General features: G+C 41.8%; 1 protein-coding gene across 1 annotated transcript in view; it reads right to left on the reverse strand.

The window, feature by feature from the left end:
* Positions 1-861: 861 nt before the first annotated feature.
* LOC130275627 (cytochrome P450 2D17-like) overlaps positions 862-24,793 on the reverse strand; it is a 64,444-nt gene continuing 40,512 nt past the window's right edge. Inside the window, exons 6-9 of the mRNA XM_056523824.1 lie at positions 20,297-20,438; positions 14,100-14,287; positions 13,356-13,497; positions 862-1,207 (exon numbers count right to left, since the gene is read on the reverse strand). Coding sequence (XP_056379799.1) covers positions 1,026-1,207; positions 13,356-13,497; positions 14,100-14,287; positions 20,297-20,438 — 654 coding nt within the window. The 3' untranslated portion in view covers positions 862-1,025. The remainder of the gene's footprint in view (positions 1,208-13,355; positions 13,498-14,099; positions 14,288-20,296; positions 20,439-24,793) is intronic.

Here is a 24,793-nt window from a genome sequence, read left to right on the forward strand (position 1 = left end):
TCACCTCCTTTGCAAACCCAATTGGGTGCCTGAAAAACAACCTAATAATTACAACCGTACACATATTACGTCATCTGACTGCTAGTAAACAATAAAAAAAAAGTTTAAATTGATGTATTTCTGTTTTTGTAGTATACATTATCTGGATTATGTGTGGAATGCAGCACTTGGCCACATGATGTTACCTATCTCTATTAATATTTTTAAGTCTAATCTTATTTCTGATCCCTCTGCCAGATGCCATATATAGTAATACTAGCATCTTGCTCCCAAACTGATAACATAGTCCCTCCAGTCCATTCCCTTTCTAAATTGTGATCCATCCATACTTCTGCCCTCCAAATAAACTAAAATTATTATATTTACCAGATGTTCTTAAGTTCTGTACTAAGCCCTGTCCTTAGTATCCCAAAATCGAGCGAACGCGTTTAGAAGACCTTTACAAGATGTTAGTTTTTCCAGAGGCTCAAGGAATAATAACTAACAAACAATATTTTTTTTTGATGAGTGCAGATAATAATGACAGTATCCCCTTAGATAAATGTATGCAAATGAAAATACACCAGTGCTGATAACGCCAGTGCAGCTTCTTCTCTGCTTGTCAGAGGAGGAGAATGTCATTGCTCTTGCCCAGAATCTCTTCTGACAAGCAGCGAAGCATTGCTGTGTATCCATTACAAGATCCAAGAGCTTATAGACAGCTCTGCAATACTACACGCATGCCCAATATAACACTGTTAATGTAAGATATATCTGAAAACAGTGCTGCTAACAAATATGTTATTATAATTTGTTGTCTGTTTGTTAAATAACTCATTTTACTTTTTACAGCATAAGAAGAAGCTTATAAACTAGCTTTTTACTGAAGTTTAATTAAGCGTTATTATAAGAATGACAAGTGTTCTGTAAAAAACTCTTGATAACAAGGATTTCTAGAATTATATATGAGATTCCATTTTATATCTACAGAGTCCTAAATCAGCAGGTTCAGTTATATAAATTCAGATCTCTCTCTGTTTAAAATGTTATTCCCTAGGTACAACACGAATATTGTAAGGATGTGGACTTAAAGTTAACGCATAGGAAGGATCTTCCCTTGGACGAGGTTGGTCATTTGGTATCTCAAATGTAAGTTGCTGTAATAACGTGGTAAAAAACAGGAAGAGTTCCATTCTGGCAAGTCGTTCTCCCAAGCAAGACCTCCGACCTATAGAGAAAAAATTATTTTTTTTGCATACTAGCACACATTGCAGCTTTATAAAAATTGAATTGCATATTTTTTATGGGTTTTTAAACTTTTGTGCTGTATACGTTTCCTCATTTTAAAACCCAGTTCTGGCAATGGATTTAAAAACTGCATCAAAATGCTGCCTCAAAATACCAAGTGTGAAACCACCCTTAATATATTAATATTTGTAATATGAACTTGTGCTTTAAACGAAATATTAAATAATAATATCACAAACACCCCATATAGAAGGGGAGGCAGGGATTCCAATTCAAATTAATTCACAAAAACTCTAGTGTACAAACCCAGGGCACTAAATCCTCTTCTTAAATCTTCCCTATAAAACGTATCTTTTATTACCTATCTATATTAAAGTAAAAATAAATGGTGACCAATGAAAATGTTAAAAAGTTATATTGTCACTGCGTTTTATTGTATTTCGCTTTCACAGACTGGGATATTCCCATTCCAATGTATATAATCTGTCCCAATTGAGTCTGCAGTCAACCTTAAAATCTAAACTTTGCCCCCCTCTACTTGTTTCGGTGCACCAGCACCATCATCAGGGGGAACATGAGGCAAACATTAGGGATGAGCAAATCGAATCTGACGAATCCGAATTCATTATGAATTTCAGGAAAAATTCGATCCGCAACAAATGCGAATATCGTCGCGATTCGATAGCTCAAATCACTTAATTAAACTCCATTTAGTGCAGTCCAGGCTCCAGGGCATCTAAAATGGCAGATCAACATGTGAGGACATGGGGCAAAGAATCCTTGGAAGATGGGAACAAGGGTCGGCGGGATGACCCTGAATCACATGCAGCATGCAGCCTATCAGCAGCCAGTCACCCCTGTGATGTCACAGCCCTATATAATCGGCAGCCATATTGCAGCCAGTCACTTCAGCATTTCATTGCAGAGAGATAGGTATGGACAGACAGCGTTGTTTGTTGGCCAGTAAAGCTTTTTCCAGCTCCTAATCACATCAGTGGGACAGAGAGCAGTGTGTGTTGAACAGAAAAGCATTCTTACTGCAGCGATTCACCTCCCAGTCACTACAGCATTCTATTACAGAGAGGGACAGAGAGCAGTGTGTTGCACAGTGTGTTGCACAGAACAGCAGAGATTCAGCTCAAGTACAAATCCTGCCTAGAAGCACTGATAGGGAAGGGAGTGAGATTGAGAGAGAGAGTGCAATTTTGGGTGTAGTACACAGCGACTATGTGCTGCAGCACTGGTATGTACTGCTGGTGTCGTACACAAATACTTTTTTAAGTGTCCTGGAGCGCATTGTCCTCCCCTCATAAGTGCATACCACATACGTACATCTAAGTGATGTACTATTTTGTTCCTGTTAAAGTCTCAAGGGCCTAGATACTGTGAAAGCCAGGCAAAAGTACTCACTGGCTGGTTTTGCACACAATTACTTTTTTAAGCGTACTGGAGCGCATTGTCCTCCCCTCATAAGTGCATACCACATAAGTACATCTAAGTGATGTACTATTTTGTTTCTGTTAAAGTCTCAAGGGCCTCTATATTGTGAAAGCCAGGCAAAAGTACTCACTGGCTAGTTTTGTACACAAATACTTTTTTACGCATACTGTAGCGCATTGTCCTCCCCTCATAAGTGCATACCACATACGTACATCTAAGTGGTGTACTATTTTGCTCCTGTCAAAATCTCAAGGGCCTAGATACTGAGAAAGGCCAGGCAAAAGTACTCACTGGCTGGCATTGTACACAAATACTTCTTTAAGTGTACTGGAGCGCATTGTCCTCCCCTCATAAGTACTGCATACCACATACGCACATCTAAGGGGTGTACTATTTTGTTCCTGTTAAAGTCTTAAGGGCCTAGAAACTGTTGAAGGCCAGGCAAAAGTACACACCGGCTGGTGCTGTACACAAATACTTTTTTTAAGCATACTGTAGTGCATTGTTCTCCCCTCATAAGTGCATACCACATACGTACATCTTAGTGGTGTACTATTTTGCTCCTGTCAAAATCTCAAGGGCCTAGATACTGAGAAACGCCAGGCAAAAGTACTCACCAGCTGGCATTGTACACAAATACTTCTTTAAGTGTACCGGAGCGCATTGTCCTCCCCTCATAAGTACTGCATACCACATACGCACATCTAAGGGGTGTACTATTTTGTTCCTGTTAAAGTATTAAGGACCAAGAAACTGTTAAAGACCAGGCAAAAGTACACACCGGCTGGTGCTGTACACAAATACTTTTTTTTAAGCATACTGTAGTGCATTGTCCTCCCCTCACAAGTGCATACCACATAAGTACATCTAAGTTATGTACTATTTTGTTTCTGTTAAAGTCTCAAGGGCCTCTATATTGTGAAAGCCAGGCAAAAGTACTCACTGGCTAGTTTTGTACACAAATACTTTTTTACGCGTACTATAGCACATTGTCCTCCCCTCATAAGTGCATACCACATACGTACATCTAAGTGGTGTACTATTTTGCTCCTGTCAAAATCTCAAGGGCCTAGATACTGAGAAAGGCCAGGCAAAAGTACTCACTGGCTGGCATTGTACACAAATACTTCTTTAAGTGTACTGGAGCGCATTGTCCTCCCCTCATAAGTACTGCATACCACATATGCACATCTAAGGGGTGTACTATTTTGTTCCTGTTAAAGTCTTAAGGGCCTAGAAAATGTTAAAGGCCAGGCAAAAGTACACACCGGCTGGTGCTGTACACAAATACTTTTTTTTAAGCATACTGTAGTGCATTGTCCTCCCCTCATAAGTGCATACCACATACGTACATCTAAGTGGTGTACTATTTTGCTCCTGTCAAAATCTCAAGGGCCTAGATACTGAGAAAGGCCAGGCAAAAGTACTCACTGGCTGGCATTGTACACAAATACTTCTTTAAGTGTACTGGAGCGCATTGTCCTCCCCTCATAAGTACTGCATACCACATACGCACATCTAAGGGATGTACTATTTTGTTCCTGTTAAAGTATTAAGGGCCAAGAAACTGTTAAAGGCCAGGCAAAAGTACACACCGGCTGGTGCTGTACACAAATACTTTTTTTTAAGCATACTGTAGTGCATTGTCCTCCCCTCATAAGTGCATACCACATACGTACATCTAAGTGGTGTACAATTTTGTTCCTGTTAAAGCCTCAAGAGCCTAGATACTGTGAAAGGCAAGGCAAAAGTACTCACCGGCTGGTGTTGTACACAAATACTTTTTTAATCGTACTGGAGCACATTGTCCTCCCCTAATAAGTACTGCATACCACATATGTACATCTAAGTGGTGTACTATTTTGTTCCCGTTAAAATCTCAAGGGCCTAGATACTGTGAAAGGCCAGGGAAAGTACACACTGGCTGGTGTTGTACAAAAGTACCTTTTTAAGCATACTGTAGTGCATTGTCCTCATAACCACATACGTACATCTAAGTGGTGTATTATTTTGTTCCTGTTAAAGTCTCAAGAGCCTAGATAAAGGCCAGGCAAAAGTACTCACCGGCTGGTGTTGTACACAAATATATTTTTAAACGTACTGGAGCACATTGTCCTCCCCTCATAAGTACTGCATACCACATATGTACATCTAAGTGGTTTACTATTTTGTTCCTGTTAAAGTCTCAAGGGCTTATATACCTTGAAAAGCTAGGCAAATGTACACATTTGCTGGTGTTGTAGACAAATAATGTTTTAAGCAGAGTGGAGCATATTTTACACCCCTCATATGTGCATTAAGTATGTCAGGTAGAGAGGTGCCAGGATGTGCACAGAGGAGTGGCAGAGGCCTAAATTCATCAGGCAGAGGTTGCAGCAGACTAGGGGTAAGTGGCAGCAGGTGTCTCAGCCGGTATCAACTAGCAGTCGTGTCTCGACCAGCAACCCATCTGCCATCATCGATTGGTTAACACGGTCATCAATTTCATCACAAGTGACATCTGACACCCTCAGTAAACATCCAATGGGTTCCTCAGACACAATGCTCAGTTGGCATGGCTCGGGTACAGTCTCTGTCCTCCCATTGCCTCCTATGCTGTTCCCTCCCCCAGAGAAGTATCTTATGCTGTGGGTTCAGCACCACTATTTAGTGAGGACGATCTAGAGGACATACAGCTGCTACTGCCCAGCCAAGAAGTGGAGGAGACATCCGCCGCTTCCTCTGCTGGGCATCCAAGTAGTGGTGAGGAGAGTGACGTGGGAGGTGGTGTGCGAGCGTTCAGGCTCCTGAAGCACTCTTGACACTGTTGAGGAACCTGAGGAGGACATCAGTGATGTGCAGACACAACTCCATGATAATGAAGCCGATTGCACTTGGGAGCCGGGTGCAGAAGGGGCTTCATCATCAAAAGGAGAAGAGGGTTGCAAGTTGCCCGTGAGGCAGCAGCTGAGCCAGCGAGGTGGTAGCATGGTAGGCAGTCAGCATGGTGGCAGAAGTGGAAAGTCTGGAGTCAAACGTGCCTGCTTTGCGGCAGCCTACCTTCCCGAGAGGTAGTGGAACAAGGGTTCCTGGAGTCGTCGGCAGTGGCAGTCAATCAGTGTGGACTGTTGGTGGGAAAATCAGCTACTCGGCGGTGTGGCAGTTTTTCATCAAGCATCCAGAGGAGGTTAACATGGCCACATGCAAGATATGTCGGCAGAAGGTGAAACGTGGCTAGGATCCCAATGTTGACACCACGGCCCTGCATCAACATATGCAGCATCACCCTAAAGCGGCATGGGGGAACTGTGGCTCTGATGTGGTGGTTAAACCTGCTGCATCATCCAGTTGCACGCCGCTCCCTGTTTCAGCCAGCCAAGGCTCCACCACCTCAGCCGAAGGGAGCTGTGTGTCATACCCATCTTCTGTCGCTCCAGATGTACCTGCTCCTCTTACATTGAGTCAGTCATTCTGCCAGCAATCCATCAGCGAAGCCATGTCCAAGAGAGAACAGTATGCACCCACTCATCCAACGGTGATGAAGCTGAATTTGCTCCTGTTAAAGTTGCTGGTGCTGCAGTCCCTCCCTTTTCGAGGGGTGGACTCTGCACCTTTCAGAGAACTGATGGCTTGTAACGAGCCGAGGTGGAGAGTCCCAAACCGCCATTTCTTTGTGAAGAAGGCAGTACCAGCCCTGCGGGGGCCATAGTAACCTCCCAGGAGAACTCGTCTGTCCACGAAAAATATGGTGAGACTGACCTTTGTGAAGATGAATCAGGCATGGATCAGCCAGGATTTCCACCTACCAATGCCTGATGCATCAGAGTAGATTGACCATTTGCCACACCAACACTTCACAAATATGGATAGTGTAAAACATGTTTAAGGTGCTGCTCCCCAGTTACAGACATTCCTCTCTATCAGACCACAAGTAAGTATTGAGGATATGCATTAGCTAAAACGTAACTTTTCTTAGGATAAAATGTATGTACTCAAATTTTTTTTTTAAATCAAACAAAAGGAAAGGTGTGCAAAAAACACCATGTGCCACCTACACCACCAAGTATTGATGTGATGCAAAGACCTCTAAAAGGTGGAAGGGAACAACTTATGATCCATTGTAACCGGTGGGGGTAAAAACTTCCCCTTTTTTAGGTGGAAATAGAGAGAGTTTTCTGTGTGGGGCCACCCATTTTAGGGTGAGTAACACTTGCTAAGAAGGGAATTAATAGGGCGAGAGTAGGGCCTTACAGGGGAAGTTTTTACCCCCATTGGTTACAATGGACCATGTGTTGTTCCCTTCCACCTTTTATAGGTCTTTGCGTCACATCAATACTTGGTGGTGTAGGTGGCACATGGTGTTTTTTTTGCACACCTTTCCTTTTGTTTGATTTAAAAAAAAAAGATTTGGGTCCATATATTTTATCCTAAGCATATTATTAAAAGTTAAGTTTTATGTAATGCATATCCTCAATACTTACTTGGGCACACTAACACTTTTACAAAAGAGACAGTTTCCTTCCTGCCTCAGCTACTATTCTGATCCTCCCACCCGCCTGATGCCACACATCTGATGCCAAGTTTTCCTTTTTTCACCCACCTTCATCACCGGGTACTGGTATTGCCACCCCCCGCACAACTCTGTCACCAGGTCACTTTCAGGACTCCTGATGCTGTTGCTGCTGCCACCTCCAGGCTGTCACATTCTGCCACCAGATTTTCTTCTCATGCTGATGCCACCTCAAGGATGTCCCATTCTGCCACCATATGTCCTCCTCATGCTTATGCCAGCTCCAGGCTGTCTCAATCTGCCACCATATGTTCTCCTCATGCTGCCGCCAACTCCAGGCTGTGTCATTTAGCAACTAAATGGTCTTCTCATGCTGCCGCCAACTCCAGTCTGTGCCATTCAGCCACAATATGGTCTCCTCATGCTTCTCCCCCCTCCAGTTTGTTTCATTCAGCCACTATATGTTCTCATGCTGCCACCAACTCCAGGCTGTGTCATAAAGTTACTACATGCTGCCGCCAACTCCATGCTGTGTCATTTAGGCACTCTATGGTCTCCTCAAGCTGCTGCCAACTCCAGGCTGTGTCATTGTGCCACCATATGGTCTTCTTATGATGTTGGAACCTTAGATTGAGCTTAAAAAATGTTCATGTATCTAAAATCTTCAATAAAAATTTTACAAAATATTTTTAATCTTTTCTATTGTGAGGCCCTTTGGTCTCTGGCTGCTGCCACCTCTAGGCTCTATCATTGTGCCGCCATAGATTGGGCTCCTTGTTAGATTGGGTTTTGTGGTCATACAGTATAAGTTGAAAATAAATGGCTGGAGATTAAACTTGGGAATCTAGTATAAATCTTAAATCTAAATTTAAAAAAAATCTGTAATCTTTTCAAGACTGAGACCCTATGGTCGTCGACATCATATATTACTGGTGGAATTATCACAAGAATCCAATGAAACAGCTTGGAGCGATAACAATGAACCATAACTGATTAAATAAAACATTCGCACTTTCACAGTCCGGGGGCGCTGAGAGGCAGGGGCTGGAACAGGTGGTATCTTGCCTGGTGGAGGACCGCCAGCTCGATGCTCACCAGAATGGGTACTCAAAAAATGTAAATAAATTCAAATTAAATAAAATAAAAATTACATGAAAAATCTCTTTATTCTTTTCAATTTTGACACCATATGGTCTCCCTGGTGCCACATGCAGATGCTCTGCGGCAGTGATTCTAATAGCGATGCCTGTAATCTGCATGTCATACTGAATAACAGTATTTTTTCACTAACACAGCACACTCCCTATGCGTGTTAGGACAAGGCAAAGTGTTTTACACTCCTATTGAGGCTACATGGTCTCCTCATGCTTCTGCCACCTCCACGCTGTGTCATTCAGCCACTATATGTTCTCCTCATGCTGCTGCAAACTCCAGGTTGTGTCCTTCAGGCACTATATGCTGCCACCAACTCCAAGCTGTGCCAATCAGCCACTATGTGGTCTCCCCATGCTGCCGCCACCTCCACGCTGTGTCATTCAGTCACTATGTGGTCTCCTCATGCTTCCGCCACCTCCAGGCTGTGTCATTCAGCCACTATATGGTCTCCTCATGCTGCCGCCACCTCCACGCTGTGTCATTCAGCCACTATATGTTCTCATCCTGCCGCCACCTCCCTGCTGTGTCATTTAGCCACTATATGGTCTCCTCATGCTTCTGCCACCTCCAGGTTGAGTCATTCAGCCACTATATGGTCTCCTCATGCTCCCGCCACCTCCACGCTGTGTCATTTAACCACTATATGTTCTCCTCATGCTGCCGCAAACTCCAGGCTTCGTAAATAACCCACATGTAGCACTAAAATTTTTCCTTAAAAAAAAAAGAAACATCCATAGTAATACAGCTTCATGCACATTTTCGGGTGGGTAATGTACCGAGCCGTATTTTATTTTATTATTTATTTCTGTGGCTTCACTATTGTTTATGTGCCTGTTGGTGCTGCGCTGTCTTCCTTCCTAACGTAAAGACTCCACCCACCAACGTCACAAAATGCGGGCTCAAAATTAAACAAAAAAGCCTCCAGAGTACAGATATTCACAGTGCGACATAGTATGTTTTTAATATTTTTACATTTCTGAGGAGGTTGGATGGGTTGTTGCGGGATAGTTGGAGTGCAGCTATTTAGTGCCAGGCAGGCCAGTGGGTGTCATCGATGCAGTACGCCCCCCTCCCTGTCACTCTCTAGCAACACTACTGGTAATAAAGGGTAGATACAGAACTTCGGATATTAACATAAGGGAAAACTTTTCTGCTTTCAAAAATTATTTTGTAAGTGGGTTTCCCGGGGTTGGCTTACGTGTGATTTATTTATCAAGGCCGTGCGACTATTTGATAAATAGGTCGCACGTAAGTAAAAGAAAAAATTGTCATATAAAAACCATACGTTTGAAAAGAATGATAAATCTCCTTCTTAATTAATTATACCTGGTAGGTTATCACAATAAAGAATAGTTAGATTATTCTAAGCTCAATTATTATTAATATTACATTATACAGTAGATATTCTAATCAGCTCAACATTAAAGGTATTATATTGTAGATATTTTAATCCATATATATATATATATATATATATATATACACACACATATATATATATATATAATAGTCAATTCTAAAACTCATATTGTTCTCATCACCTAAACCAGATAATAAACACCATTATTAATATCTCAGTGTATATAAACTGAAGATACCTTACCCTTTTCACATATTTCACATATTGTAACATATTACAACAAGAGGCCATTTTCATCTCATACACACACATGCTTTATCATCATAGCAAATATGAGGGCTATCTAAATTACCGTATTTATCGGCGTATAACACGCACTTTATAGGCAAAAATTTTTAGCCTAAAGTCTACCTGCGTGTTATACGCCGATAAGCCGCTGCAGTTCAATGATTTAAAGCGGGCGCTTTAAATCAATGAACTGCAGCGGCTTTGCAGGTGCAGATACAGCCAGCGCTGCCGGCTTCTCTGCCCCTGCCTGCCCTGGGGTCTAGAGCCCTGCTGCCGGCCCTTCTCTCCCCCTGGCTATCGGTGCCGGCGCCCCATTGCCGGCGCCGATATCCAGGGGGAGAGAAGCGGCGCCGGCAATGGGGCAGCGGCTCCGACAGCCAGGGGGAGAGAAGGGGCAGCGGAACCCATTGCCAGCGCCGCTGCCCCGTTGCCTCCCCCCATCCCCGGTTGCATAATTACCTGTTGCCGGGGTCGGGTCCGCGCTGCTTCAGGCCTCCGGTGTGCGTCCCCTGCGTCGTTGCTATGCGCTGCACGGCGTGGCGCATGACGTCAGTGACCCCAGGAAAGGCACGGGGAGAGAAGCGGGCAGCGACGGCCTCTCTCCCGTTGCCTTTCCTGGGGGTGTATCGTGGTATACACGCGCACACACACGCACACTCATTTTACCATGGATATTTGGGTAAAAAACTTTTTTTACCCAAATATCCTTGGTAAAATGAGGGTGCGTGTTATAGGCCGATGCGTGGTATATCCCGATAAATATGGTAATATACATAACACCAATTATGCTGGAGGAAGAAACTATGTCACCTAAATCCAATCTATTATACACTGTAACATATATATATATATATATATATATATATATATATGTATATATATATATATATATATATATATATATTACAAGAGAGCTGCAAAACATAAGTCCTCATTAAGACCAGAAGGAGCCATACATTTTAACCTATGTATCATTCTTACCTCCTCTTTACCAAGCTTAGAATTAATGTTACCACATCTAGGTCCCACATATAGCTGGCATAAACCTACAAACTGTAGTTCTTTCAAATTACCACCATGTCTTAGATGGATATGACAGGACAAAGCAGTGTCTTTCTGAGTAGGAATAGTGCTTAAGTGCTGAGATATTCTCTGTCTCAATTCCTGCATTGTTTTACCCACTTAAATGCTCAGACAAGTGCAGATGGCCACATAAATCCCGTTCTTGCTACTACAGTTAATAAACGGACAAATTTCATACGTCTGTGAATCAAGGGAATTACTAAATGTCTTGATTTTTTGATGTAAGGAAAAAGAGAACAGTGCCCACAAGGAAATGAGCCCAGTTCTATTGGTTAACCAGGAACCAGTTTTCTGACCAGTGTCTAAATGGCTGTGAACCAATTGGTCTTTCAAATTAGGCCCTCTCCTAAATGTCATACTAGGCATTTTGCCCACCAACAGAGCCAAGTCTGTATGGGATGTCAGGAGATGCCAATTTTTTCTCAGGATGGTTATTAATTTGTTAGTATAGCCATCAGATGTCCCAATACATCGGATCTTTCTTTTCTATCACTCCCCTTGGCACTACAAAATGCTCGTTTTAAATGTCTCCTAGGATATCCCCATTGTCGGAATCTTTGGAAAAGGTCACTACTTTCCTTTTCAAAAACTGATACATCTGAACAATTGCACCAAGCATGCAAATATTGGCCAATTGGAATACTTTTCTTTAGCGGTTTGGGTGCCAAATTTGCCAGTGAAGTAAGGCATTGGCAGAAGTTGGTTTTCTGATCTGGGTTTGTTTTTTTAGGTGATCATCAATGTAAATGTGAAGATTTAAAAAGTTTATGGATCTACCACTCACCTCGGATGTGAATAGCATGCCAAGGTCATTAGAATTCAAGAGATCAACAAAGGAAAGAAAAAGTGAAGTATCTCTGTCCCAGAGAATTAGGACATCATCGATATAGCGCCCCAAAAAAATCATGTGACTAGTGAAAAAAATTAAATCTTCTGAAAAAACACATGTCCTCCCACCACCCAGGAAAAAGATTAGTGGGATTAGGTACACAGGTGCTTAGTGATTGGTAAGTTAGGGATTTAGGTGTTGTTTGGCCCTGATGCAAGACAACTGATTGTTGAACACTGGGCCCCTGAAGAGATATAAAGTCATGCATTAGCCAATCCTTAGCTGATAGGTCAAGAATTGCAGGCGGTTACTGTTGATGATAGCACTAAAGTTTATAAATACCATCGGTCACCATTTTGAAGGATGATTGCCTCATGTTCCTCCTGATGGCGGTGCTGGTGCACCGAAACATTTAGAAGGGGGCAAAGTTTTGGTTTTAGGGTTGCAACTGTGCTATTAGACCATATTGAGTACTGCAGATTCAATTGGGACAGATTATATAGATTGGAATGGGAATTTCCCAATCTTTGAAAGCGAAATACAATAAAGCGGAGTGACAACATAACTTTTTAACATTTTCATTGGTCACCATTTATTTTAATTTCAATATAGATAGGTAATAAAAGTTACATTTTCTAGGGAAGGTTTAAGAAGGGCATTTAGTGCCCTGGGCATTGTGCCCTAGGGTTTTTGTGAATTAATTTGAAATATTAAATAGTTACTGTCATTTCAGGAAACATTTCAAAAATCAGTAGTACAAGTGAATAAGCTTTATAAGGTACCTTATTAGAAAATATTCTCAAATGTTTTCACTTTTCAAGCCTTAAACATATCATTCCCTCAAATCTGCTCAAATCTGTCCTAAAGGGAAGGCAGTCTAACAGCTCACAGAGAGATCAGCTGACATACGGTACATAGAACTCTATGGAGAGGGGAATAGACACAGAAGCAACCAGAGAGACTATAGAAGATTACAGTATACACTTTTTCTCACTCTAGTGCTTAACTGATTCACAGCTTACACTGCTCAGCACTGTTTTACAATGCTCTCTGTGCTGCTGCATCATAGGGTGCGGTAAAGACATCAAAGAGCAGGATGTCCACTTCTGTGTGTGCAGTGTATTGGGAACATAATAGTAGCATGTCCCAGTTACAACTGAAAATTAAAAATTGAGCCTTCAAAGAAAGAATGATATGAAAAATGATATACAGAAGATACATAATAATGTTAAGGGCCAGTGTTGCTTCTCATGTACACACATGGCAGCTTATCCTGAAAAGCCACCTGAAATGACAGATACACTTTAACAGTGGGTTTTCGTTATTTAAAATTAATTGAATTACATTGTCACATTGCATACAAGTCTCACATCGCATGCTCTCCTATTTGACTTCAGTTCCGGGCAGCCTAATTGCCGAAATTGTTTCATGGCTCCTGTGTAGAACGTATGATAGTTAACACCATTAAGACTCTTTACACTTACCTGCAGAAAATGGCATAAATGCTTCTTGTTTTACAAACTTTCCGTTCTCATCCAGGAAGTGCTTTGGGTAAAACTGGAAAGGTTTCTCCCATACTCGCTGATCCTTGAGTACAGAGGACAGGTTGGTGATGACAGTTGTGCCCTGTGGAAAAATAATTAAAAACTATAAGATTGCTAAAGAAAAATTGTTGTTATAAACCCCAATAGAAAAATAACTGGATCCTGATGTAAACCAGTAGAAGATTATTGAAGGCCCTTTCAATGATGTCTCTGGTTCGGTGGCCTGTGCAGGATGCACTATAGTTATAGATATTGTTATCAGACGCAACATTCAAATGAATAAATACTGTTGGATCTATACCATTGATGTAGAAATGCTATACTTTGGGGAAGAACAAGTTTTCTTAAATTCGCATTCAAAGACTGTTTATTTTTTTCCATCCTGACAATCAGAATAAGTTATCTGTGAGGAGATTAGATTTCCCCTTTAGGTTTTGTTTAATAATCTGGCAGGAGCTAGGGCCACTTGGAAATGTACCGCCTCATAGACAGCAATTAATTTCCGAGCAATACCCGCTTGATTTAGGGTGTCGTAAAACTTCCACCATGTACACACAGTAGCAGAAACCCATTGAAATCAATGGGACTCTGCTGCAGCGGAATGTGCATGCAAAATATTCTGGCAGAATTCAGCATGGACATTCTGCCATATGAACATTCCCTTAGAGTTATAGTAAGACAAACCTTTGGTATAATGTAACCTTTAATTTCTATATCTCTGTAGGCCATATGAGGCAAAGCCATGGGAATAATATCTCCACATCGTTGTACTTCATGGATCACAGCATAAGTATATGGCATTTGTAGCACATCCCCCATTGTCGGTGTCCGCTCTCTTCCAATTACTTGATCGATTTCTTCTTGTACTTTGGCTGAATGACAATATTCATTACTACATTAATACATATACATACTACAAATGTACTATATAGGAACATAATATTAACTTGCAATACAAAGAGAAATTGTGAAATTAAGTAAAACAAACAAATACATTCCTACATTCATAAAGAATTCTTCTTTTTAACTGCTTTTTGCTGTTTTGTAGATGAGAAAAATGTAAAAAGTTTCAGCAAAACCCAATTCATTGCCGATCATACAGATGGAGAACAGTCAGATTTGGTGCATTAATGCCTTTAGTTATAGCCCTACTTTTTCTCTTTGTGCCCATGCAAGAGGCATAATTTGTGTCCTATAAAGACTCTTCTGTACTAGAAGTCTCAGAAATATCTACCATATTGGGGCTGCTGCCAAAAATAAAATGACCCCTGTGACTGCCTCCATATGTAAAAACTTGTCCAGTTAAAAAATCTGTATACTCCGATATGTATTAGCTTTTTTCCCCTTAATTTCATTTTTGAAAGTATCAATTTTAATTTGAGATAACATTTCGGATTATTTGCTAAACTCTGTATATCTCCAGTCTCGGTGTGAAGTTGGGTAGTCACATTAATAACATACCCTTTTTGTATTTTACTAAATAATTGACTTCTTGATGCTTGTGACTTCCCACCAATATCTCATGCACCTCTTATATTGATTATATTTTTAATCAGGTTATGAAATGCTTGATGAATATCTACTTGGTTTAGTGGGAGGATAATGGTGGAAAAACATGCGTAGCTTCTGCTTTCAGATTCTCTAGATTCAATCTTTGTGATAAAAAAAATCTGCCATGCTGCCGTATCCATTATCACAACTGGGGAAAAAATATTCAAAATAACCCAAACTGACCAAAAAATACACAACCCCATGCCCCCACCCACCCAACTGACTAGACCTGGAGCTAATCAACTACTAAACACCAAACCTTTGAGTCAAAAGGCCCAAGGGGGAAAAACTCCTTTAGCAACTACTTTTCCCTAAACCTGTATATCTTTTTCCACCAGTAATAAAATGAATGAGGTTTTCTACAATGGTTCTGCAGTGTTTGTATTAATAACTACTTTCCCAACTGGAATAGCACTAATGGACAATGTCAGCAGTACGCTTGTTGGTACACCCCACCATGTTTCACTTTACCAAAAACTTCATCAGCAAATTTGTAATGGCATCCACCTCAACAAATAGGGTGTATATAACCACCTCTGAGCATCCCACTTTACATGACCAATCCAATTAAAGATACCTCAAGATACAGCCAACCAAAGAACCATATTTTGCAATGTACCCATGCATCATCAAAGTGACTGACCAAAGCATCTTACAATTTCCCTAGGAGCACTGTTATGCCTGGCTGGTCACCTCTAAGGGTACTGTCATTCAGAATGCACCGCACATCTCTGGCGGAAGACCGCTCAGTAGCCCAGCTAAATATTTTACCAAACCAGTTTGTCTGTAATGTTTGAATTCTCATGGCAAATTCTTTTTATCACTGTGGGACACATTCTACATATTATACAGGGTGGGCCATTTACATGGATATACCTTAATAAAATGGGAATAGTTGGTGATATTAACTTCCTGTTTGTGGTACATTAGTATATGTGAGGGGGGAAACTTTTCAAGATGGGTGGTGACCATGGTGGCCATTTTGAAGTCGGCCATTTTGAATCCAACTTTTGTTTTTTCAATAGGAAGAGGGTTATGTGAAACATCAAACTTATTGGGAATTTCACAAGAAAAACAATGATGTGCTTGGTTTTAACATAACTTTATTCTTTTATGAGTTATTTACAAGTTTCTGACCACTTATAAAATGTGTTCAATTTGCTCCCCATTGTGTTGGATTGTTAATGCAACCCTCTTCTCCCACTCTTCACACACTGATAGCAACACCACAGGAGAAATGCTAGCACAGGCTTCCAGTATCTGTATACACTGCTATATACTACTATACACACCGCAGGAGAAATGCTAGCACAGGCTTCCAGTATCCGTATACACTGCTATATACTACCATATACACAGCAGGAGTAATGCTAGCACAAGCTTCCAGTATCCGTAGTTTCAGGTGCTGCACATCTCGTATCTTCACAGCATAGACAATTGGGGGCCATTCAACTGGCCCACGATGACCAATCCACTTTCCAGGAAACTGTTCTTCTAGGAATGCTCGGACCTGACACCCATAATGTGGTGGTGCACCATCTTGCTGAAAAAACTCAGGGAACGTGCCAGCTTCAGTGCATAAAGAGGGAAACACATCATCATGTAAAAATTTTGCATATCCAGTGGCCTTGAGGTTTCCATTGATGAAGAATGGCCCCACTATCTTTAACCCTATATACCACACCATACCATCAATTTTTGTGTTCCAACAGTCTTGGAGGGATCTGTCCAACGTGGGTTAGTGTCAGAAAAATAGTGGTGGTTTTGTTTGTTAACTTCACCATTCACATAAAAGTTTGCCTCATCACTGAACAAAATCTTCTGCGTAAACTGAGGGTCCTGTTCCAATTTTTGTTTTGCCCATTCTGCAGCACCTGAAACTACCGATACTGGAAGCCTGTGCTAGCATTTCTCCTGCGGTGTTGCTATCAGTGTGTGAAGAGTGGGAGAAGAGGGTTGCATTGACAATCCAACACAAGGGGCAGCACATTGAACACATTTTATAAGTGGTCAGAAACTTGTAAATAACTCATGAAAGAATAAAGTTACGTTAAAACCAAGCACATCACTGTTTTCCTTGTGAAATTCCCAATAAGTTTGATGTGTCACATGACCCTCTTCCTAATGAAAAAACAAAAGTTGGATTCAAAATGGCCGACTTCAAAATGGCCGCCATGGTCACCACCCATCTTGAAAAGTTTTCCCCCTCACATATACTAATGTGCCACAAACAGGAAGTTAATATCAACAACAATTCCCATTTTATTTAAGGTGTATCCATATAAATGGCCCACCCTGTTGTGTACATTAGATGCACAATTACAGTGTGCCCAAGGGTATTCTTGTTCTAAGCTGCATATTGCATAATCCATCACGGGTCTCACAGTGATGACAATGCAAATTTTACATTATACATCATGTAGAATTTGACTTGATGGTATTAAGGCCTTGAATGGCATACTGCATGTTATACCATAGGGTTTTATTGTGATAATATATTACATTGCATACCACATATTGTACAGACTTTTATTGGACTGTGCTAATACTGTGATTTATTTACTGTACACTGTATGTATTTCACTTCACCCCCTTCCGCTATTTATTTAAAGAGTACCTGTCACCAAGCTAAACTTTTAATATATTGTTCCTTATGTAATTATAAAACACTTTGCTATTTACTTGCTGTTGAAATTCTCTTGGCTCTTTACCCTGCCACAAGTCAAACAGTTAGTTTGGTCTCCTCCCGGCCTATCAGGAGACCAAACTCAGGAAGTGCATGCAGGGCATAGCACTGCACAATTCTCACAGGCTTCAGTGACATCGCGCCTTCTTGGGAACGCCCACTTTCTCCTGCCGGGAGCTCACACAATTTGAGCAAGGGGAAAGGGGGAAAAAATGATACAGAGCTTTTTAAAGCTCAGAATAAAATTTTAAGGGCTGGAGGGGTGTTATGAGTAGTTAGGGAATAAAATCTGAATTAGTTCAGAAAATATGGTTTGATGACAGGTACACTTTACATTTTTTCTTGCACTTTAGAATAAGGACAGACAGTCTCCATGGTTGAGGTAGGACAGGAGGAGGTTATTAAGAATCCCCTTTTTTCCCCTGTCAACGCATTCAGAGCACTATTGACCTATGTGACTCTGGCAACATCTGGTCTTTTGGTTGGCTGTATCTTGGGATATCTTTAATCCAACTGGTAAAGATTCAGAGATCATAGAAGAGGTTATGTAAACCCTATTGTCACGTTCTGCGCTCAGCACCTCAGCACAGCACCGGCCGTGAGCGCAGAGTCCATGTCTGCCGACGGGGCTGGGATCCGCATTGCGGGACGCGCCCGCATGCGTGTCCCAGCCCGTCACTCACCATGCTCCGCTGCCGCCTCCTCCCCTGTTTCTTAGCTCCAGTGCGCGCGTCCCCGTCTCCTAGGGCATGCCGGAGCTCTGAAATTTAAAGGGCCAGTGCACCCATAATTAGTGTTTGCACCTGACACAATATTATAAATAAATCCCTGCACCTCCTACACTTCCCTGCCGGATCTTCAGTGCCCCATAGCCTGAGATTAAGCGTTCTCAAGTCTGTTGTTTGCCCATGTATTAGACCTTTCCGCTACGTTTCTTGACTATGTCACCTTGCCGCCTGCCCTGACCTTCTGCTAAGTCCGAATAAGTCTCTGCCTCATCCTTCTGTACCTCGCTTTGCCCAGCTACCTGTGTGGTCAAGTCATATCGGGGGTGGCGACCTGCCTTGTGGTGTGCTCTGGTGAAGACCAGCAGCACCTTAGACTCTGCTCCCCGATAAGGCCCAAGTCATCTGCCTCACAGGTCAGTGGATCCACATCCAGCTGCGTTACACCTATTTGTTGAAGTGGATGCCATTAGAGCCTTGCTATCCCTGATGGTACAGTGAAACTTGTTAGGTAAGCATCTTTCAAGTGTTTTTTAGAGTGATTCTAGCAGTGTGTCCATTTTGTGTGATTCCAGTTGGGAAAGCAGTCATTGATACACACACTGTGGCACCATAGTTTTATAGGAACTTCCATTAATGTTATTACTGGTGAAAAAATATATATTTGAAGGGCAGGTTATTATTAAAGGGGTTTTGTGTTTAGAAGTTTTATACACCAGATCCAGTCTGCTGGAGGCTTCTGTTTTATTTTATCCTTAGGTGCACCACTTTGCTCCTTTGCCCGTCCACTTTTAGTCCATACAATAACTAGATGACTAGTTGTAATGGTTTAGGGCAGTTTGTTTCACCCGTCCTGGCGTGGTCCTGCAGAGATCTCTCTACTTACCCACTGCGGCTGCAAGACCAAAAGACCTAGCCGCTTCCTGCTTTAGCTAGTCATCAGCGCCAACGTGTCAGGGGAGGGAGAGGTCTGCTGGCTGGAGTGTCAGTAGATTGCTTCATGCGCTGTGCGCATCAGGAATGGATAAAGTTGATTGTAGCTGCGTCTTTGCTTCAGTTTGTGGCTGTCATAGATTGCTGTATACAGTATGAAGGAGGCTAGATGCGTTTCGAGATCTCCTGGATATCTTTTTCAATAGCTACATATCTACAATCAACTTTATCCATTCCTGATGCGCACAGTGCATGAAGCAATCTACTGACAAGCCGGCCAGCAGACCTCTCCCTCCCCTGGCTCGCTGGCGCTGACGACTTGCTAAAGCAGGAAGCGACAAGGTGTTTGGGCTTGAAGCCGCAGAGGGTAAGTAGAGAGAGGTCTGCGGGACCATGCTAGGATGGGTGAGACAAACTGCCCTAAACCATCACAACTAGTCATCTAGCTTGTATGGACTAAAAGCTTCTTTTTTGTTACATAAGCTCTCCACTGTTAGTCAGCAACCAACATAGACTTGAATATCATGGACATTGCTCATTGCCTGAACACATTCTCTTTATAGAGGCTGTACATTACTATAGATTGCACAATATAGACTTTCTCCTATGTTTTATTCATTGGATTTTATCCTCATTTATAATACCGGCATATCAGCAAGGGCCCTGCACATAATGCCATATATATTTTATATTAATAAATAATAAATTTCTCTTATCTATATTGCATCTTAAAATTTTTTGTATATCTGACTGTGTACATTTTTATCTTAATATTGCTGTATGTTACTATTAGTGAGGGTATGAAAGACCAAATTTGAGGAAAGTGTTCCCCTTCTTTTTATTGTATATTTGCTTCATAGGTTGCATAGGGTACGCAACTTTATACTCTAGTACTTATCTGGCATTCTAACATCTATCACCTTTTTCTTGTGGTTTGAGCTACCGTCCTTCCATATTTCTCTCAATGTTATGATGTTGTTACTTACATTGAACATCTGGGTAAAGGATCATATACAACAGAGCCCACCTCAGGGTGGTACTTGTAGTTTCTGTCCCAGCACCAAACAAATCATACGTTGTCATAAGCAGGTTTTCTTCATTCATGCTACTGGAACTATCGTCCTTCACCTAAAAAAAAATGAGTATTAGAAATGTGTCACATGGACTGAATGTAGCAGGTAAACATAAAGAGGTTATGAAGGAGGGAAAGTAGTAGCTTTCTTCCCTCCCCGGGCCCCACTTTAATTTCCTTGTCATCTTTGAAGTATAACTGAAAAAGGGGAGCGGGTTCTGCCTCATGGTCATTACATGCGGTTGAAACCATGTTTGCGTGCGGGGACCAATGATCTCAAAATGTTATGAACAATTACTTTTCCTCCACCTGGATAAACACTATAAGGAAAAGTGATGAGCGGTATAGGCCATATTGGAATTTGTGATATTTCACGAATATATGGATGAATATTCGTCATATATTCGCGAAATTCGCATATTCGTTATATTCGTTTTTTTTTTCACATATGCGAAAATATATGCGCATATTTGCGACTATTGAGCCCTCCCTTCTTTAATGGTATAGGGGAACTATGACTGGTGCATTAACTCTGGGATTTTTTGCCCATTGAAACCAATAGGCCCATTGTGGTCTATGGGGATCTCACTGCATGTAAAACAGTAAGATAAGGCTGGGTTTACACCAAGTTTTGTACTTACGGTTCCGTATACGGCTGGGGGGAGGGGGGAATCGCAGTGCCCGCGCTCAGCCGTATTCGAGAACCGTATTTAATGCATGTCTATGAGCCGACCGGAGTGAACTGCAGCCTCCGGTCGGCTGCGTTTTTGGCTGTATGCGGTTTCCCGACCATAGGCAACAACGCGGTCGACAACAGGCTGCGGTTCACTCCGGTCGGCTCATAGACATGCATTAAATACGGTTCCCGAATACGGCTGAGTGCGGGCGCCGCGATTCCCCCCCGCCCCCCCTCCCCCCAGCCGTATACAGAACCGTAAGTACAAAACGTGGTGTGAACCCAGCCTAAGCAGGACTGTCTCGGCAGCACAGTGGATGGGAGACCACCACGGGTTTGAGTCCCGGGGTGGGACATAGTGTTACAGTGTTGTGGTTAAACTTTACTTTACTGGAAAAGCTGCTGAGTTGCCCATAGCAACCAATCAGATTGCTTCATTAATTTTTCACAAGGCCTCTGCAAAATGAAAGAAGCAATCTGATTGGTTGCTATGGGAAATTCAGCAGCTTTTCCTGGAAAAGTTTCTGAGTTGCCCATAGCAACCAGATTGCTTCCTTAATTTTTTAGAGGCATTTTCAAAAATGAAAGAAGCAATCTGATTGGTTGCTATGGGCAACTGCACAACTGTTCCTCTACACTGGTTTTCCGCATATGCGCTAGGGTGACCATGTGTCCCGGATTGCCCAGGACAGTCCCGCATTTGGAGAGTCTGTCCTGGGTCCCGGTCACCCTCATTCCGGGACAATGCAGTGTTCTGGAATGATCTGAGCCCGTGAACCGCCGTCCACCGAACTTGGGGGAAGAGGAAGCCCTGTCCCCGGAGCTGCTGAAGAGCGGCAGCCGCGGATTTGATCTGTACTCCGGCATATAGGGGGCGCTGCAGCCACAGGTGTGTGTGATCCCTCCACCCCACTTGTTTGTGCTGTATACACAGGGAACATGAACCACAGAGCGTGAGGTCGGCCTGCAGAGGGCGCTGCATTGACAGGTGTGTAGTGCGCACTATCCTTGTACCCCAGGTTTTTATTATACGGGAGGTGGTCTGTGTGTATATAGAGGGGGCACTATTATACAGGAGGTGGTGTGTGTATGTAGAGGGGGCACTATTATACAGGAGGTGGTGTGTGTATGTAGAGGGGGCACTAGTATACAGGGGGTGGTGTGTGTGTGTATAGAGGGGGGCACTGTTCTTTAATGCAACTTGTTTTGTTTTCAGTTTTTTCAGAAATATCTAAGTAGCCAGTTAAAGTGTGCAGAAATACTGAAAAATGCACAGGCAGATATGTTTTTGCCAGTCCACGTATAAGTTTGACGAAATGCACTTGTGAAAGTAAGTGTCCCTGAATGGCAGTTAGGAAATGTGGTCCCCCTAATATGTGCATATTTGCGAATATTGAGCCCTCCCTTCTTTAATGGTGTAGGAAACTGTGACTAGTGCATGAACTCTGTGATTTTTTGCCCATAGAAACTAATAAGCCCATTGTGGTCTATGGGGATGTCATGGCATGTAAAACAGTAAGATAAGCCGGACTGTCTTGGCAGCACAGTGGATGGGAGACCACCATGGGCTTGAGTCCCAGGTGGGACAGAATGTTACAGTGTTGTGGTTTAACTTTACTTTACTGGAAAAGCATCTGAGTTGCCCATAGCAACCAATCAGATTGCTACTTTCATTTTTCACAAGAAAGCTATCTGATTTGTTGCTATGGGCAACTCAGAAACTTTTCCTCTGGACAGGTTTTGATAAATCTCCCTCTATGGGGGATATTCATCAAAACCAGTGTAGAGAAAGAGTTGTGCATTTGCCCATAGCAACCAATCAGATTGCTTCTTTCATTTTTGAAAAGGCCTCTGAAAAATGAAGGAAGCAATCTGGTTGCTATGGGCATCTCAGAAAATGTTCCAGAAAAAGCTGCTGAGTTGCCCATAGCAAGCAATCAGATCGCTTCTTTCATTTTGCAGAGGCCTTGTGAAAAATGAAAGAAGGAATCTGATTGGTTGCTATGGGCAACTCAGCAGCTTTTCCAGTAAAGTAAAGTTTAACCACAACACTGTAACACTCTGTCCCACCCCGGGACTCAAAACAATGGTGGTCTCCCATTCACTGTGCTGCCGAGGCGGTCCTGCTTATCTTACTGTTTTGCATGCTGTGAGATCTCCATAGACCACAATGGGCCTATTGGTTTCAATGGGCAAGAAATCACAGAGTTAATGCACCAGTCATAGTTCCCTATACCATTACATTCGCGCATATGCAGAAAAAAACAAATATTCGTAATTACGAATATATAGTGCTGTATTCGCAATATTCGCAAATTCGCGAATATGCGATATTCGCGATTAAAATTCAAATTGCGAATATTCGCGAGCAACACTATTTATAGCATAGGCTAGAGATGGGGACACTGAGCTTGACAACATTTACATTAAGCCCTGGTTCACATGTAGTTTGGGAATTGTGGTGCATATTTATTTTTTCAACCTCTCATATGCTTAATTGCTGTTACATGTCACTTTTTCTAAACCTATTTCTCAGAAATGCATGTAGTAGATGCAGCACACCAATTTGGTGTATTAAATGGGGCTAAACAGTATTCATGACTCCAATTAAGATTTCAGTCCAAATAAAAATTTGAGGCTACCCATGGAATTATTACCACATGTTGCGCTGCATATTTTTTCCCCTTGGGAAAATATCTTATACTGTGGCATTAAAAAAAAAAATTAAAAATCTTTAGTAGTAACCAGCCTCAGGCAGTGCTTAGCCAGTCTGCCCCTATCAAAAAACATGTGTCCCACCAAACAACCCCTTTAATAGTGTTTACAGCAGTGTTTTATAAAACCAAAACTATGAGTGGAACCTACAAAGAGTTTTGGCTGCAATAAGACTGGAGTAGGCCTTAGGTCACATCTTCTTGACATGCCGGTCTGGATCTAGTGAAGGTTAACCCCTTCAGGACGGAGCCCATTTTGGCCTTAGGGACCGGAGCGTTTTTTGCACATCTGACCACTGTCACTTTAAACATTAATAACTCTGGAATGCTTTTAGTTATCATTCTGATTCCGAGATAGTTTTTTCGTGACATATTCTACTTTAACATAGTGGTAAATTTTTGTCGATACTTGCATCCTTTCTTGGTGAAAAATCTGTAAATTTGATGAAAAATTTGAACATTTTGCATTTTTCTAACTTTGAAGCTTTCTGCTTGTAAGGAAAATGGATATTACGAATAAATTTTTTTGGATCACATATACAATATGTCTACTTTATATTTGCATCATAAAATTGATGAGTTTTTACTTTTGGAAGACACCAGAGGGCTTCAAAGTTCAGCAGCAATTTTCCGATTTTTCACAAAATTTTCAAACTCGATATTTTTCAGGGACCAGTTCAGGTTTGAAGTGGATTTGAAGAGTCTTCATATTAGAAATACCCCATAAATTACCCCATTATAAAAACTACACCCCCAAAGTATTCAAAATGACATTCAGTCAGCGTTTTAACCCTTTAGGTGTTTCACACGAATAGCAGCAAAGTGAAGGAGAAAATTCACAATCTTCATTTTTTACACTCACATGTTCTTGTAGACCCAATTTTTTTATTTTTACAAGGGGTAAAAAGAGAAAATTTTTACTTGGATTTGTAGCCCAATTTCTCTCGAGTAAGCACATACCTCATATGTCTATGTAAAGGGTTCGGCGGGCGCAGTAGAGGGCTCAGAATGGAAGGAGCGA

Source organism: Hyla sarda, chromosome 6 (assembly GCF_029499605.1).
Source record: "Hyla sarda isolate aHylSar1 chromosome 6, aHylSar1.hap1, whole genome shotgun sequence".
NCBI classification, from domain to species: domain Eukaryota; kingdom Metazoa; phylum Chordata; class Amphibia; order Anura; family Hylidae; genus Hyla; species Hyla sarda.